Source organism: Debaryomyces hansenii, assembly GCF_000006445.2.
Source record: "Debaryomyces hansenii CBS767 chromosome G complete sequence".
Taxonomy (NCBI): Eukaryota; Fungi; Ascomycota; class Pichiomycetes; order Serinales; family Debaryomycetaceae; genus Debaryomyces; species Debaryomyces hansenii.
Genome location: NC_006049.2, coordinates 1,017,662 through 1,035,783, shown reverse-complemented (window position 1 = coordinate 1,035,783; position 18,122 = coordinate 1,017,662). Strand labels below are relative to the sequence as shown.

General features: G+C 37.1%; 8 protein-coding genes across 8 annotated transcripts; all 8 read left to right on the top strand. All coding sequences in view use genetic code 12, as the record gives it.

Annotated features, from left to right (window-relative positions):
- Window positions 1–79: 79 nt before the first annotated feature.
- DEHA2G12496g (DEHA2G12496p) lies at window positions 80–4,297 on the top strand (the record flags this gene model as incomplete). The annotated part of the gene is made up of 1 exon (XM_462077.1): window positions 80–4,297. The coding sequence occupies one exon, from the start codon at window positions 80–82 to the stop codon at window positions 4,295–4,297; it is 4,218 nt and encodes a 1,405-aa protein (XP_462077.2).
- Window positions 4,298–4,670: 373 nt separating this feature from the next.
- Window positions 4,671–6,554, top strand: DEHA2G12474g (DEHA2G12474p; the record flags this gene model as incomplete). Its single annotated transcript, XM_002770579.1, has 1 exon — window positions 4,671–6,554. One exon carries the CDS (start codon window positions 4,671–4,673, stop codon window positions 6,552–6,554), a length of 1,884 nt encoding a protein of 627 aa, XP_002770625.1.
- A 431-nt stretch (window positions 6,555–6,985) lies between these two features.
- Window positions 6,986–9,622, top strand: DEHA2G12452g (DEHA2G12452p; the record flags this gene model as incomplete). The annotated part of the gene is made up of 1 exon (XM_462075.1): window positions 6,986–9,622. The coding sequence occupies one exon, from the start codon at window positions 6,986–6,988 to the stop codon at window positions 9,620–9,622; it is 2,637 nt and encodes an 878-aa protein (XP_462075.2).
- A 149-nt stretch (window positions 9,623–9,771) lies between these two features.
- On the top strand, window positions 9,772–11,052 carry DEHA2G12430g (DEHA2G12430p; the record flags this gene model as incomplete). Its single annotated transcript, XM_462074.1, has 1 exon — window positions 9,772–11,052. One exon carries the CDS (start codon window positions 9,772–9,774, stop codon window positions 11,050–11,052), a length of 1,281 nt encoding a protein of 426 aa, XP_462074.2.
- Window positions 11,053–11,460: 408 nt separating this feature from the next.
- DEHA2G12408g (DEHA2G12408p) lies at window positions 11,461–13,503 on the top strand (the record flags this gene model as incomplete). Its single annotated transcript, XM_462073.1, has 1 exon — window positions 11,461–13,503. The coding sequence occupies one exon, from the start codon at window positions 11,461–11,463 to the stop codon at window positions 13,501–13,503; it is 2,043 nt and encodes a 680-aa protein (XP_462073.2).
- A 144-nt stretch (window positions 13,504–13,647) lies between these two features.
- DEHA2G12386g (DEHA2G12386p) lies at window positions 13,648–14,484 on the top strand (the record flags this gene model as incomplete). The annotated part of the gene is made up of 1 exon (XM_462072.1): window positions 13,648–14,484. One exon carries the CDS (start codon window positions 13,648–13,650, stop codon window positions 14,482–14,484), a length of 837 nt encoding a protein of 278 aa, XP_462072.1.
- Window positions 14,485–14,661: 177 nt separating this feature from the next.
- DEHA2G12364g (DEHA2G12364p) lies at window positions 14,662–16,260 on the top strand (the record flags this gene model as incomplete). The annotated part of the gene is made up of 1 exon (XM_462070.1): window positions 14,662–16,260. The coding sequence occupies one exon, from the start codon at window positions 14,662–14,664 to the stop codon at window positions 16,258–16,260; it is 1,599 nt and encodes a 532-aa protein (XP_462070.2).
- A 323-nt stretch (window positions 16,261–16,583) lies between these two features.
- DEHA2G12342g (DEHA2G12342p) lies at window positions 16,584–18,101 on the top strand (the record flags this gene model as incomplete). The annotated part of the gene is made up of 1 exon (XM_462069.1): window positions 16,584–18,101. The coding sequence occupies one exon, from the start codon at window positions 16,584–16,586 to the stop codon at window positions 18,099–18,101; it is 1,518 nt and encodes a 505-aa protein (XP_462069.2).
- Window positions 18,102–18,122: the final 21 nt, after the last annotated feature.

Here is an 18,122-nt window from a genome sequence, read left to right as displayed (position 1 = left end):
ATATTGACTTTCATTTTGTACTTGAAAAATTTACCAGATTATTTTAATTAATTTTTCATTCTTTGCATAATTTATAACTATGGTCAAACCTTTAATTCCAGAAGATGTTTCGCTTAACCCAGAACTATACGGATTGAGACGATCACACAGAGAGAGACGTGGTCCAGCTATAGTGGAAAGTGATATCAGCGACGAAGATGATGTTGATAACAAGCCTACGCGTAAGAAGAAGAAGAAGTATAACGATGAAGATGGATTTGAGGATGGATTTGATGATGACGATGATGATGAAGACAATGATGAAGATGAAGACGATGAATTTGTCGTTAGTACAAAAAAGAGGAAGTCTAATGGTAAAGCATCTAAATCTACGAAGAAGAAGAGTAATACACCAACCATGTCGGAAATAAGGTTCTCTTCAAGAAACAGTAAACAAGTCAATTATACAGTTGATTATGATGAGGATGATGCTGACTTACTTGAAAGTGGACCAGAATTTGATCACGATGAAGAGGACGATGAAGCTAATGGTGATTATTATTATTACCAGCAGGCAGCAGAAGCCGAAGATGAAAGAGGAATTGATCAAGTAATGGATCATAAAATAAATGAAGATAATGCCGAATTAACTAATGAACCCAAATTAGATTATTTATTCAAGGTTAAATGGTCTGATGCATCGCATTTACACAACACATGGGAGTCGTGGTCTACCTTGAAAGATTTTAAAGGGTTTAGGAAAGTTGATAACTATATCAAGCAGTTCATAATTATGGATCGTGAAATCCGTAATGATCCGTTAACAACAAAGGAAGACATAGAGGCCATGGATATTGATCTTGAGAGAAGACGTGATGAACAAAATGAATATACTGAAGTTGAGAGAATTGTCGATAGTGAAAGAGCCGAAGTAGATGGTGAGAGCCAGTTACAATATTATTGTAAATGGAAGAGACTTTATTACGATGAATGTTCATGGGAGAACGCAGAAGAGATTGCTAGAATTGCTCCTGAGCAAGTGACAAGGTATCAGCAGAGATTGAAATCTAAGATCTTACCTAATTTATCTGCAAACTATCCATCAAACCAAAGACCAAGATTTGAGAAATTGGTTAAACAACCATTATTTATTAAAAATGGTGAGTTAAGAGATTTCCAATTGACAGGTTTAAACTGGATGGCCTTTTTATGGTCAAGAAATGAAAATGGTATTTTAGCAGATGAAATGGGGTTAGGTAAAACTGTTCAAACAGTTTCATTTTTATCTTGGTTAATCTATGCTAGAAGACAAAATGGACCACATTTGGTTGTTGTTCCGTTATCTACTGTACCAGCATGGCAAGAAACCTTCGAAAAATGGTCCCCCGATCTTAACTGTATTTATTATTTAGGGAATACTGAATCAAGACGGAATTTAAGAAATTACGAATTTTATCAGGGTAATAACAAGCCAAAATTCAACATTTTGTTGACCACATACGAGTATATCTTAAAGGATAGAAATGAATTGGGAGCAATTAAATGGCAATTTTTGGCTGTTGATGAAGCTCATAGATTGAAGAATGCCGAATCTTCTTTATATGAATCGCTTAAGCTGTTCAAGGTTACAAATAGACTTTTAATCACTGGTACACCTTTACAGAATAACATTAAAGAATTAGCAGCATTATGTAACTTCTTGATGCCAGGAAAATTCAATATCGAACAAGAGATCGATTTTGAATCCCCTGATGATCAACAAGAACAATACATTAAGGATTTACAAAAAAAAATTCAGCCTTTTATTTTGAGACGGTTGAAAAAAGATGTGGAGAAATCACTTCCTTCGAAGACTGAAAGAATTTTGAGAGTAGAATTGTCTGATTTACAAACCGATTACTACAAAAATATCATTACCAAGAATTACTCAGCATTAAATGCTGGTAATAAAGGGTCGCAAATTTCGTTGTTAAACGTTATGAGTGAGTTGAAAAAAGCTTCAAACCATCCATATTTATTTGACGGCGCAGAAGAAAGAGCATTGGCTAAAGCAAATTCAAATGCAAGAGATAATGTGCTTCGTGGTATTATTATGTCGTCTGGTAAGATGGTCTTACTTGAACAATTGTTAACTAGGTTAAAAAAAGAAGGTCATAGAGTTTTGATCTTCAGTCAAATGGTTAGAATGCTAGATATCTTGGGTGATTATTTATCAATTAAAGGTTATCAGTTTCAAAGATTAGATGGTGGCATACCTTCTTCGCAGAGAAGAATTTCGATTGATCACTTTAATGCTCCTGATTCAAAGGATTTCGCTTTCCTTTTATCCACAAGAGCTGGTGGATTAGGTATCAACTTAATGACAGCTGATACAGTTGTTATCTTTGATTCTGACTGGAATCCACAAGCCGATTTACAAGCAATGGCAAGAGCTCACAGAATTGGTCAGAAGAACCATGTTTCTGTGTATAGATTTGTCAGTAAAGATACTGTTGAAGAAGAAATTTTAGAAAGAGCAAGAAAGAAGATGATTTTAGAATACGCAATTATTTCATTAGGTATCACGGATCCAAGTTCGACGAAGAGTAAGACAGAACCATCTGCTAATGAATTAACTCAAATTTTGAAGTTCGGTGCTGGTAACATGTTTAGAGAAAACGATAACCAAAAGAAGTTAGAAGACTTGAATTTGGATGAAGTTTTAAACCATGCTGAAGATCATGTTACGACACCTGATTTAGGAGAATCTAACTTAGGTTCCGAAGAATTTTTAAAGCAATTCGAAGTTACAGATTATAAGGCAGATATAGAATGGGACGACATTATTCCTCAAGAAGAATTATCTAAATTGAAAGAAGATGAGAAGAAGAAAGCTGATGATGAGTTCCTTCAGGAGCAGATCTCTATGTATTCTAGAAGAAAGGCAGCAGTTAGAAAATTACAAGATGGCTCAGAGAATGTTAGCGAGGATGAAGTTGCTGATTCGGATAACCAAAGAAAAGCCAGAAAGAGAAACGATGAAAACTATCAGTTATCTGAGAAAGAAATCAGAGGAATCTATAGGTCGATTTTGAAACTCGGTGATTTGACAGGAAAGTGGGAACAGTTAGTTGAAGACGGAAGTATTTCTAATAAGAACCCAGTGTTAATTAAGCACGCATATAATGAAATTATTAACATTTCGAAACAATTGGTCAAAGAAGAAGAAGCAAGAAGGACAAAGGTATTAGCGGAATTAGAGAGAAAGGCTATGGAACTGAAGGACAAGAATGTTGTAACTGTTGATGGATCCAGTCCTATGGCCTTATGGGTGGCCAAGAAGAAAGAGAAAAGAGCTGTATTATTCGAATACCAGGGTGTTAAGAATATTAATGCCGAATTGGTATTAGCTAGACCTCAGGATATGAAGCTTCTCGAAAGTTTAATATCAAAGGAGAACCCAACTAGTTTCGAAATACCGAAGCCGCCCAAGCAAGTATCATCTTGGAACTGTGAATGGGACACGAAGGATGATTCCATGTTATTAGTAGGTGTTTACAAATTTGGATACGGATCGTGGGTGCAAATCAGAGATGACCCGGTTCTAGGATTACAGAACAAGTTATTCCTTGATAGCGCTAACAGCAAGGAAAGTAAGGAAGACAAATCTGCCAAGAAGGTTCCAGGTGCAGTTCATCTCGGTAGAAGGGTGGATTACTTATTTACTCTCTTGAAAGAAGGTGACGAAACCCCTAACGGAAACGCATCTAACAATACCACCACTAAGAAGAAGGTCAGAAGAGTCAAGAACGAAACCCCTACGCCTGCTGTCAAAAAGAAGCCGACCAAGTCCCAATCGCCAGAGGTTAACAAGAAGCCAAAACACAAGAAATTGTTACCTAAGGATTCACCAACATCTTCCTCCGCAAATTCTCCAAAAGATCCTAATGGCCATGCCCATACCCACACCCACGCCCACGCCCACGTCAAGGAAGAACCACCGGCTGATAACGACTTAGAATACGAAAGTATGGATGAGGCCGAGTGCAAAAACACATTGAAGCCCGTCTCCAAATCTCTAATGAGATTACATAAAGGTAACAAGGGCTTTGAGAAAGCCGAATGGGCCAATATCTTGAGAAAAGAGTTATTGACCATAGGTGATTTCATTGACCAAACCACTGGTTCAAAAGACAAACACCTGGACAAATTGAAGAAACATTTATGGTCTTATGCCAGTCTTTACTGGCCTGCAAAAGTACCAAGTAAAAAGATCAATGATATGTATAATAGAGTTAAGGTTCAAGTAAGAGCCCCAAAAGAACCTAAGAACTCTTAGTGATTCTAATACTTCTACGTTTTTTATTGATATTAATTGTTGTATAATTTATAATATGTATTTGATAGTAAAGTATTGTAGTTGATACCGTATATTTAACCGGGTAACTTCATCATGAAAATGAAATCAAAAAATTCCAAAAAAAAAAAAAATCTTTTTGTGTCATTTATTTTGAAACCACAAAAATTTTCCATCTGAAGATACAAGAGAAAAGATTTCAGAATTCCTTGTCAAAGTAAATTATCAAGAGGTTTAACAAAGACGATAGTCATAACTATATATCTTTTAAATCTAATTTACCCATTTCTTCATTTATTTTCGTAATAAATTGAAATACCAATTCTTTTAATAAAAAAAAAGTAAAAAAAAAAAAATGTCTGCCGCCGACGCTAACCAAGTTCAAGAATCATTGGAAAAGTTGAATCTTGATTCTGCACCAGTTGCATCCACTGAGGAAACAGAACAAACTGCTAGTGGCGAAACCGAAGAAGCTGCTGACTCCGCTCAAGTTTCAGACACTTCTGCTTCATTGTACGTTGGTGAATTGAACCCATCGGTTAACGAAGCATTATTATTCGAAATCTTCTCCCCAATCGGTCAAGTTGCCTCCATTAGAGTTTGTCGTGATGCCGTTACCAAGAAGTCGTTAGGTTACGCTTACGTCAACTTCCACAAGTTTGAAGACGGAGAAAAGGCCATTGAAGACTTGAACTACTCTCTTATCGAAGGACGTCCATGCCGTATTATGTGGTCCCAAAGAGACCCATCCTTAAGAAGAAACGGTGATGGTAACATTTTCATCAAGAACTTACACCCAGCTATTGACAACAAGGCTTTACACGACACTTTCACTGCTTTTGGTAAGATTTTATCATGTAAGGTTGCCACTGATGACATGGGTATTTCCAAATGTTTCGGTTTCGTCCATTACGAAACCGCTGAAGCTGCTGAAGCTGCCATCGAAAATGTTAACGGTATGTTGTTAAACGATCGTGAAGTTTACGTTGGTAAGCACATCAGTAAGAAAGACCGTGAATCTAAGTTTGAAGAAATGAAGGCTAACTTCACTAATGTTTACGCTAAGAACATCGACTTAGACTTCTCCGAAGAAGAATTCAAGAAATTATTCGAAGCTTACGGTAAAATTACTTCTATCTACCTTGAAAAGGACCACGAAGGTAAGTCCAAGGGTTTCGGTTTCGTTAACTTCGAAAACCACGAATCTGCAGTTAAGGCTGTTGATGAATTAAACGACAAGGAAATCAACGGTCAAAAGATTTACGTTGGTAGAGCTCAAAAGAAGAGAGAAAGATTGGAAGAATTAAAGAAACAATACGAAAACACCAGATTAGAAAAATTATCCAAATATCAAGGTGTCAATTTATTTATTAAGAACTTGGATGACACAATTGATTCCGAAAAATTAGAAGAAGAATTCAAGCCATTCGGTAGTATCACCTCCGCAAGAGTTATGGTTGATGAAACTGGTAAGTCTAAGGGTTTCGGTTTCGTTTGTTTCTCTTCTCCAGAAGAAGCCACAAAGGCCATCACTGAAATGAACCAAAGAATGATCTACGGTAAGCCATTATACGTTGCTTTAGCTCAACGTAAAGATGTTAGACGTTCTCAATTAGAACAACAAATTCAAGCTAGAAACCAAATGAGAATGCAAAATGCTGCCGCCACCGGTGGTATTCCAGGTCAATTCATTCCACCAATGTTCTACGGTCAACAACCAGGTTTCTTCCCACCAAACGGTAGAGGTAACGGTCCATTCCCAGGTCCAAACCCACAAATGATGATGCCAAGAGGCCAAATTCCACCACCTCAAGGCCAATGGCCAAGACCAGGTCCAAACGGCCAACCAGTCCCAGTCTACGGTATGCCACCAGTCTACGGTGGTGACTTCAACAACGGTGCCAACGGTGGCCGTCAACAAAGAGGCTACTACCCAAACAGAAATCAAAACCAAAAGGGTCGTCAACAAAAGGATTTAGCTGCCATCATTGCCAATGCTCCTGCTGACCAACAAAAGAGAATCTTAGGTGAAGAATTATATCCAAAGATCGTCTCTACCGGTAAGGCTCAAGAACCTGAAGCTGCTGGTAAAATCACCGGTATGATGTTAGATTTGGATAACGAAGAAATCTTAGCTTTGTTAGAAGATGATGAATTATTTAACACTCATTTCGAAGATGCTTTGACCGCCTTTGAAGAATACAAGAAATCTTCTGAAGCTGCTACTGCTGAAAACTAAGCTTACTCTAGGTAGGCTATTTGTTATTTTTTTCTTACTTTTTTGCAAAAGATGAAAAGAATTGTATTCTATTTTTGAAAGTATATAATGTAATAGTTATTTTTTGGTAAATGGGTTAATGGATTTATTATATATAACAAAAAAAAATAGGAAAAAAATTGAATAATTGTTTGAAATCGATTACTATGTAGAGTATATTAGAATAGGATCGTAATACCTGGTCTATGGCAGGTGCTTGGGAAAGCTGCATTGAACGATTGTTAATTGCTGTAAAATTTAGTATGTAGAATTTCGCGTGATTTTGATTGCTAAGTATGCGATAATTAGGACAGCATAATGAAAAATACGTACTCTTTATCTACTTATATTTTACGAAAGCTATAATTATTGAACGATTATCAAAGTTAATTACTCGGATTAATCCTATCAAGATGACCAACGCTTTGAATGAAATTGAGAACATGTCAGCATTTCCATCCGATGGTAAAACGGTATCCCCAAAGGATTATGCCAATAATGATAAGCTAAAGTTGAGTGGTAGAATCATTAATGTCATGACGCTGTTACCTACGCAAATAGTTAAGAAGACTAATAAATCAGGGAACGATAATTGGGACGTAGAACCTGTGAGAGGAAATTCTGCCCTTTATTCGTCCCAATTTTTTTTGGCACAGCAGACAGACTGGGAAAGCCATTTAGTTGGATGGACCGGAGAATTAATAAATAAGTCATCGAATTCTAAGAGTATTATCAATGAAAATATAACGGATGATCCGTTATATTTAAACAAAGAGGATAAGACATCGTTGGAAGGAAAAATCAGGGACGCTAATAAGTCTGCCCATATACATCCAGTCTGGTTACTAAGGAGAGATCAAGAAAGGTGGAGGAATTATGCGGAAAACGTCTTATGGCCTGTTTTCCACTACATCCAAGGGGAACCTTCGGATGGTAAAGACGAAGCAAGTTCATGGCATGATTACGTCAAATTTAATGAAGCGTACTGCCAGAAGATCATATCGATTTACAAGCCAGGTGATGTTATATGGATACATGATTACTATTTGTTATTACTTCCACAGTTGTTAAGAATGGAGATTCCGAATGCTATAATTGGTTTGTTCATGCATGCTCCATTTCCATCCTCAGAATACTTTAGATGCCTTTCAAAAAGGTCACATTTATTAGATGGTATGTTGGGTGCCGATAAGATTGCATTTCAATCAGAGGCATTTCAAAGACATTTTTCGTCATGCTGCACGAGATTATTAGGATGTGAAATTTCTAAGGATAAACTTATGGCGTATGGTTCGGCTATATCTTTGGAAACATTGCCTATTGGTATTGATACCAAAAAGATTGAATATGATGCGTTTTCTTCTGACTCTGGTATTGAACAGAAAGTTCGTGCATTAGGGGAAATTTATGCCGATAAGAAGATCATTGTAGGTAGAGATCGTTTAGATACTGTCAGAGGTGTGGTACAAAAATTGCAAGCATTTGAAATGTTTTTGCAAATGTATCCTGAATGGAGAGATAAGGTTGTATTAATTCAAGTTTCAAGTCCTGGATATTCTCATTCAGCGAAGGTTGAGCAAAAGGTGACAGAGTTAGTTCATCATATCAATAGTGAATATGGTGATTTAAACTCTACACCAATTTTGCACTATCAGAAGAGGATCAACAAGGATGAATATTTAGCCTTATTAAGGGTTGCCGACTTGGCTCTTATCACATCAGTTAGAGACGGTATGAATACGACTTCCTTAGAATTCGTGTTATGCCAAAAAGAAAATTATTCTCCATTGATTTTATCGGAATTTACAGGTACTGCCTCTGTCTTGAGTGAAGCCATTTTGGTAAACCCATGGGATTCAGTTGGAATTGCAAAAACGATGAACGATTGTTTCTATATGTCTAAAGATAAGAAGAGGGCATTAGAAGAAAGGTTGTATAAGCAAGTTACATCAAACACAATTCAGAATTGGACCTCAAATTTCATAACTCATTTAATTGATCATGTTAACAATACGCATCAAACGCATTATACCCCTGCTTTGAATAGACCCTTGTTATTGAATAATTATGAGAATTCTCATAGAAGATTATTCTTATTTGACTATGATGGGACTTTAACACCAATTGTTAAAGATCCAGCAGCAGCTATTCCTTCATCCAGATTGAATGCTGTATTGGATATTTTATCATCTGATCCTAAAAATCAAGTTTGGGTTATCTCTGGTAGAGATCAGGCGTTCTTAGATAAATGGTTAGGATCTAAGAATATTGGTCTATCAGCTGAACATGGTTGTTTCCTTAAAGACATTGGCTCTACAGAATGGTCTAATTTGTCTGCATCTTTCGACATGTCATGGCAGACTAAAGTTAAAGAAGTCTTCAAAGAATATACTGAGAAGACACCTGGTTCAAATACCGAACAGAAAAAGGTCGCATTAACTTGGCATTACCGTAGATCTGATCCAGAACTCGGTAAGTATCAAGCTGAGAAGTGTTTAAAGTTCTTGAAGGAAACAGTTGCTACTGAGTATGATGTTGAAGTTATGCCAGGCAAAGCAAATATTGAAGTTAGACCAAATTTTGTCAACAAAGGTGAAATTGTTAAGAGATTAGTGCTAAATCCTCATGGTGCTAAGCAAATACCTCATGTGGTGACTAATTATAATAAAGATGTCCCAGTTGATGAATTACCGGACTTTATTTTATGTCTTGGGGACGATTTTACTGACGAAGATATGTTTAAATCTTTGAAGGATATTGAAGCAGAATGGAGCCTGAAGGATCACCCAACGAACCAATATGGATCTCATGGTGTTTATCCTGTTGCAGTAGGACCTGCCTCGAAGCAAACTATTGCTACATCACACTTAACAGAACCATCTGAAGTTTTAGAAACTTTGGGCTTATTGTCAGGCGTAGTTTCATTATTTGAAAGTGCAGGGTCGGTTTCTTTAGACGATAGAGGACATCTTGAAAATAGTACTTCGTCGAATAAATCGAAATCTGCTATCAAGGAAGCAACTAAGAAAGAAGGATCAAAATCTTGTTAATCTGAGTAGAATGAATATACTTACATAGTTAATTTTAGATTCTAATAGAAATTCAAATCCCGACATTTAACCTCGGCAAGTCGATTTTTTCTATATAAGTCAGGCATCGCCTATATTTTTACATTCAGATTAATTTACGTATCTACACAATGGTTTTTCCTTGGGGCTTTAGAAGTAATGTTAAAATACATCAATCTAACAGTGATAAATCTATCGATTTGCCTTTAAGGAATGGTGAAAAAACAATCAAATACGCAGATTTTATCAAAGACGAATTGCCAATTATCGATGAGAAAGAAAAATTATGGTTGAACCCACTTTTATTTAATGGATTATTACAAACATTATACTATTCGTCCGCTAACTTATCTCATAAGTTCCAAGTATATTATGGTAGGGAGATTTTCACATATGAAGATGGAGGTGTTTGTTCCATTGATCATGTAATCCCGCAACCAGAAAATACTGAAGAATTCAAGGCACTTCACGATAAGACCTTACCAGAGGGATGGCCAAAATTGCATCCTAGATCTAGATATTTTTCCAATGAAGAATTAGAACAGGTTAATAGCCCTAGTGAAGGTTCACAATCTACGAAACCAATTTGTGTTGTCTTGCATGGTTTAGCAGGTGGTTCTCACGAACCATTGATTCGTAACTTAGCAGAATACTTGAGTACTGGCAAGAATGAAAATAAATGGGATACTTTAGTTATTAATTCTAGAGGATGTTGTCGTACTAAAATCACCAACGGAAAATTGTTTACTGCATTATCAACCGGTGATATTCACGAAGTTTTGGTTGAATTAAAGAAAAGAAATCCTAATAGACCTATTTACACCGTCGGGTTTTCATTTGGAGCTGCTATTTTGGCCAATTACTTAGCTGAAATAAAGGATGATACCATGATAACCGCTGCCTGTTTGGTCGGTTGTCCATGGGATTTGATCGACAGTGCCTACCACATTGAAAAATCATGGTCCGGTAGCTATCTTTTTAATCCTGCTTTAACCTCGTTTTTGAATAAGTTGGTGAAGAATAACTTTACTGAGTTAAACCACCATAATCCGGAATTATTCAATGAAGAGAACTTAAAGAGAGGTATGAAGCAAACTAAGACCTGGCAATTTGACTCTGTGTACACCTGTCACACTATTGGATACAGCAATCCTTTTGAATATTATAGAGACGCTTCTCCAGTTAATAGAATCCTGAAGATTCACACACCTACATTAATCTTGAACTCTACGGATGACCCGGCCGTTGGTGTAAGATTACCATGGATGGAAGTTGAAAATAACCCTCACCTTTGTATGGTGGAAACTGATTTAGGTGGACATTTAGGTTATGTTCAATCTTCTGGAAAATTCTGGTGTGTCCAATTAGTTGAAGAATTCTTTGCTAAGTTTGATGAATTAATCGCCTCCTAGACCCTCTAAATTAATAAATATATAGAAATAATTTAATAAATAGATAAATAGAGTAATAGATAGATCGGCTTAAATATGCATTATTGTTAAGACCTGAAATTTCCATCTCTACATCTCAGCGAAGAAAACGCAAACATAATTTAGACGCTATAAAATTTTATCTCCTTACGCTGAAATTCGTCAAGGTAACCTTAAAGATAGATTTGAAGGTAATATTGAGCAATATAAGCTTACCCGTTGGTAGTCAAAGCATATTGTTCTCTGATATTTTTTCTGTATCCTTATCTCACCTATTATTAAAAAATTAGACGAACGATCGCTTGAAATATAGCAATTATATATGAACCTTAAATCTGATAGCTTTACATAATAGTGTTTCATTTTAATCAGTTTAATATTTGATTAAGCATGTTTAAGCATAATAATCTAAATATTGCACTATTTGATATCAAATTACATTCACCACATAAAGATTTGATATTGGTTAAAGGCAATGAAAGTGAATGTGATCCAATACCTTTTGAAGGTAGCGTCAAGTTATCAGTGCCACATGACATGAATGTTAAAAAGATAAAGCTAAATCTTACGGGGGAGTTTAACGTGGAGTTTTTTGAGAGGATGCCAAGCGGAATGATATCAGATCAAGTTTATGATAAGCTATGCGTATTGAAGGTTGAATGGGGCAACTTGTTGACTAACGAAGAAGGAGAAATCAAATTTGGTAATTATGGCGATAAATTTGTCAAGATGCATAAACTTCACGATGCCATAAAGAAAACTCATCCTAAGAGTCATGGAGGCCATAGACTGACGCTGTCTGCATCGTTCACCGATGTTCAGGAAGCCGATGGTAGTGGTTCCAACTCGCTTGAAAGACCGACATATTTCAGAACTAAGTCTCAGCCTTCATTAAACAAAATTAACCTGTCAGGCTCGTTGGTAAAATTGCCCAAAAGTGGTGTTGATGGAACCCCTTTCAAGCAGTACAAGACGACGTCTAACAATGACTACTTATTGCCACAAGGTAACTATCGGTTACCATTCAAATGCTACTTACCAGCTAACACGCCCGAGACTATAGAGGGTTTAAAATGCTGTAGTCTCTTGTATAAGTTAGAGTGTATTATTGAAAGAGGCCGTTTCGAAAAATCGATCCATACTGCCAAACATATTAGAATCCAGAGAACATTGCATCCAGATAATATGAACTTGTCAGATAGTATCGATATTGATAACAATTGGCCTAATAAGGCTCAATATAGTGTTGGTCTCAAAAGAAAAGGTATTGCAATTGGATCGACCATTACTGTCAAATTAATGGTTATTCCTATTGCGAAAGGACTAAAATTGAAAGGTATGAGTGGCGTTATTGTCCAACGTTCTCATACTGCTCATTCCCATGGTGTATCTGGAGACTTTGAAGAACTTATAGGTAAGCAAACGATGTCAATACCGGATTCAAATTCATTGTCGGCCGATAGATGGGATGTCAAATCGACTTTCAAAGTTCCGTCGTCCTTAAAAGAGCTTACGCAAACCTGTGATTTAAAGAATAACATTATCCAGGTTAAACATAGATTAAGAATAGCAGTTCAATTGAAGAACCAAGATGGGCATGTCAGCGAACTAAGAGCAAATTTACCGGTCTGTATTTATCTAAGTCCTAACACTGGTTATCCAGTGGGTAGAAAATACGAAATTTCGACACAGGGATATCTTACTGCACACGACGAGAAGCAGGATATTTTGTTCAAAAAGGTAAGGAACGACTCTGCTGTCAATTCGACTCCACATAGTCCCGAAGTATTATCTGCTGACAACGACGACGACGATGAAATCGACAGTAACGAATTGGATATAACGGATAATGCGCCTCCGATGTATCAACAACATGTGTTTGATAAGATTTTTGATATTTCATCGCCTCAAAGTCCGCTTGAACAGTTGAGAATGCAAAGCAATAATTCTACACCATTGAACTCCTTGCCCGGTTCAATGGTGAATATCACCAGTTATTTCGATATTCCGAAGGAAATAGAAAGCAGAGTATCATCGCCAATGAAGTCGCCTACTTTTGATGTTATGTCTTTATCAAAAGTACCTTCGTATACTCAAGCAATTGATGATTATGACGATGATCAAAATGAATTGGCACCTACATACGATGATGATAACAAGATCACGCCATTTTCTACAACATCAATTCCAATTCCGATTAATAACAACTCAATACATAGTAGAAAGACGAGCTCTCCGATGACGAGTAAATCATTTTTATCTTTGAATTTGCCAAAATCTCGTCGTGTTTCCCCATCTCATTCGCTTTCTGCCTCACCTCAACCCCATACACCTACACCAGGCTCACCTAATTCAACTATGCAACACACTCCAATTAAGTCCCCCCATAGTATGAAGCTAAACACCAAATTCTTGCATAAAAAGAAGAAATAGAGTATTTTATAGATATATAGTAATAGATAAGTAGTTTTTTGAATGGCGCACTCCCTCGATATTTACCTGAAAAAATCGTTGAACACGTATAAGCTGGTTTCAAATGATTTACTTCAGTATAGCAATTAAGCTAAATCAATAAATATGGCGGAAGTTCCAATCACCACTTCGAATCAAAGGTCTCAAGTGGCTATAAATATAGCTAATTATTTGAAGGATAATAAAATTTTGAAGCAAAGAACAGGTTTGTTGAATAACTCTGAAGATGTGGAATTTTTCAGATATAAGAGATTAGCCAGAGCGTTATTAAGTGACGACTATAAGACTAAACAAGCAAATCATAAGAATGGATTGATTCCAATTGCTGACGAACAAGAAGCTGCAAAAGTGTTTATTACATTAATTCAAAGTCAATTTGTTATTCCAGTAGAAAAGTTACATTATAATGAAATTAAGCAAGCAAATAAGAGCTGGAAGCCAAATAAGACCAAGCCAACATTAAAACAATCGACCAAGGCCAATATAGAGCCAAATGCGTATTTTGTTTGGACCTATAATAAGCCAAACCCATTCATTTTACTATACAGTATTTTATTGCTTGTGGGTATATTTACTATTATTTTATTCCCATTATGGCCTAACTTTATGAAGATTGGCGTATGGTACTTGTCTATGGGATTACTAGGCTTGTTAGGTTTATTTTTTTTGATTGCCATCATTAGATTGATCATTTACATAATTACATTGCTTGTCTTGCCAAGAGCATTTTGGTTGTATCCTAATTTATTCGAAGATTGCGGTGTTCTCGAAAGTTTCCAACCATTGTACGGATGGGACGAACCAAAAAAATCCAAGAAGGGCAAGTCTAGTAAGTCGGCATCAAAGCCTGAGACAGAAAGCTCTGGAGCTGCTACTGGTGTCAAGCCAGCAGAAAACGCCCCAACTAAACGTAAAGTTGTATTAGAAGAAGTTGACGAGTAGATATACGCTTTGGCCATATATATATATCCAATATATTTAATGAATTAGATAGTAACTTCATTTATTAGATTCTAGTATAGGTTTTAGTGGATAAAATCCCACTACGCGATTAAATAAAAAAGTCATTTAATAAGCATATAACTAAATTGATAAAGAACAAACGGTTTAAGGACAACAATGGTAATCATTAATAACTTAACATTCAATCAGGATTACTCGTGTGTTTCGGTATCCACCACGAAGTATCACAAGATATTCAATTGTGATCCATTTGGAGAATTCTATTCTTCTTATCAAGGTTCATCGGGTACAAAAGGCGATAAGCCAAATGATAATGACAAAGAAATTATTATTGACAAAGGCAATGGTAATGAATACAATAAGATAGGAGAAGATTCTCCGACGCTGTATTTGAAAATGTTGTTTTCAACTTCACTTACTATTATCATTCCCCAGAATGAATCTGTGGGGAACAGGCTATTAAAAATATATAATTTGAAGCAAAATATGAAGATATGTGAATTGACCTTCCCGTCGCATATAATAGATGTTAAATTGAATAGGAAGCGTCTCTGTGTTATATTAGAGAGTGGACAGATATACATCTATGATTTGAGCTGTGTGAGGTTAATTAAAGTCTTGGAAATCAGTTCGTTTTCCTCTAAGGACAGTGAGGAGGAAACCCACCAGAAGCTATTCGTTGGAGACCTCGGGGCAGAGGACAAGTCATTGCTTGTGTTACCAATTTCAAATATAACGGATCAAACGGACTTATTCAATACCGAAAATGGTGTAAATGTGACGAGGGCTAGCGATTCAAATATTCTTACGTCTCTCAAGCCACTCATTGAATTTACAGAGAACAAGATTGATAAAGACATCATTACTCTAGAAGACTTACAGAAGGACTCGAATGGGTGGGTATTGATATATGATACCATTAAGCTCAAGCCCAGGTTGATCTACAAGGCCCACGATTCATCTCTCGCCAAAATCACAATTTCCAACGATAACAAGAAGATAGCCACCGCATCTTCAAAAGGGACCATTATAAGAGTCTGTCACTTAGAGTCATCGGATGACGAGGACGTATCTAAGCCGTTCAATATTTCGCAGATAATTAACTTGAGACGGGGCCACAACATAGCCAAGGTCAATTGCTTGAGTTTCAGTCTCGACAACCTGATATTGGGATGCGGATCCGAGTCCAACACAATTCATTTCTTCAGGCTCCTGAAGCAACCGCATGAAAGCTTCGAGTATGAAGAGGACCCCGCTAACGAGAGCGACCCCGACGACGAAGACAGGTCGTCGGAGGACCTCAACCAGAACTTGGCCAACTTGCTCATCTCCAAGACCCCCGACGCATCGGCCCCCGACCAAAAAGACCTGGCCAAGTCGTCGTATTTCGGTGTCCTAAAGAAAAAGGTCGAGGGCTCGTCCAGGTTCATGAACAACCCCTACACCCAGACTATCGTCAGGAACTTACCCTACAAAAACTACTTCGAAAACCTCATCTGGGAGCCCCCCAGAAGGGCCTTCGCCTACGTCAAGCTACCAGAATACACCCCTCCCCAATTGTTCAATCTCCACCAGTCCAAAAACAAAGTGGCCATTGGTTTTGCTAATACTAACAACAATGGCCACTTGATAATGCTTGCATCTTATCAAACGGGCCAATTCTACCATTACCAGCTCCCAAAGCCCTCTGATCAGCCGGAGCCATCCGACCTGCGTCATGAATGCAACCTAATCGCTCAGTACAGCCTATTGTGATGCTGTCGGACCTTGGACCATAAGTATGGAGTGAATAATAGGGCATGGGGGCCTCCCATTATACTTTCGAGGGTCTATGGAGGCCCCGTCTGTAAGGCTACTCGTGACTTGAATATGTCTCGGAAATCCTATTCCGGTTGTTCCTCTCGGAATTCATCCACTATCCGCTTTTGTGTCATATTTCGTCTTTTTTGAGGAGAAAAAGTTTTTGAAGGATCACAGGAATCATACCCGAATACGTTTGAGTTACACAATTGCTGTAAACGAACCAGTATATAAGAAGGAACGAAATTCAGGAAAAGGGGATATAAAATTTTGAAAGAATGTTGAAAGCTAATTTGAAAAAGGTAATTTCAAATAATAAATTTAATACTCAATTAACTAAGATGACATCTAACTATTCAACTGGTTCCAATATTATTGGATATGCGGAGGATGATGTTTTATTTTCGAACAAAAACATGGCCAGACTTGTGACGTTGAACAGACCTAAAAAATTGAATTCATTGAACACTTCGATGGTAAGCAAGATTATGCCTAGATTATTGGAATATTCGAAGTCGAGTGTGAACAATGTGATTATTTTGAACTCGACGTTGGCGAAAGGCTTGTGTGCTGGGGGAGATGTGACAGAATGTGCCAAACAGATCAAGGCGGGCAATGCAGCGTATGCGTCTGATTTCTTCCAACGGGAATACAATTTGAATTACTTGATATCGACGTATCCTAAGCCGTATGTGGCGTTGATGGACGGAATTACGATGGGGGGAGGAGTAGGATTGTCAGTTCACGCACCTTTCCGAGTTTCCACCGAGAGGACTAAGTTGGCGATGCCAGAGACCGATATTGGGTTGTTCCCGGATGTGGGGACTACTTTTTTCTTGCCAAGATTGGATGATAAAATTGGTTACTATCTTGCGTTGACCGGACAGGTGTTGAGTGGTTTAGACTGCTATATGTTGGGTTTTGCTACTCATTACGTTCCATCTGACAGAATTGATTCATTAGTCAACAGATTGTCCAACTTGCAACCTCCAAGCGTGAATGACAACAAGCCTGAAGACAACCACGCATCCATATTGAATAACAACAAGGAATATTACGCGCAAGTGAACCAGGCTATTGAAGAATTTACCGAAAACAAGTTGCCAGAAGACTATAAATACCCATTTACCACTGAACAATTAAAATTAATCAAGAATGCATTTTCTCAACCTTCAATTGAAGAGGTATTGAGTTACTTGGAAAAAGATGGTTCCGAATTTGCTCAAAAGACTTATAAGACTTTATTATTGAAATCGCCAACCTCCTTAAAAGTCGCCTTTGAGTTATTGAACCGTGGTGCCGAAAACTCTATTCGCCAACAATTTGAATTGGAAATGATTACTGCTACCAATTTGGTCAATATTAAGCCTGAAGAAAATGATTTTGTCAAGGGTGTTTCTCACAAGTTGATCGACAAGATTAAGGAACCAGCATACCCGGAATGGAATCTGAATAAACAACCAAGTGGTATTTCTTCTGAATTTGTTCAGAAGGCGCTCAGCAAATCAATTCATTCTACTAAATTGAACGAACCATTAATTGAAAAGTTATTCGGTATTAACTATAAATCTTATCCTTATAACATGGGTTTGCCAAATGGTAACCAAGTTAAAAGTTACATAACTGGTAATGATGGATCTGGTAGATCGTACTTACCAACTCCAACTGAAGTAACAAAGTACTTCAAGCAATCCACAAGTAATAAGTTAGGAGTCGAATTGAAAGTTCAATCCATTTTAGATCATCATGGTGAAGCGTCAAAATATGATAACAAATACGTCTCTTGGATAGAATAAGATCTCCTGTAAATATAAATA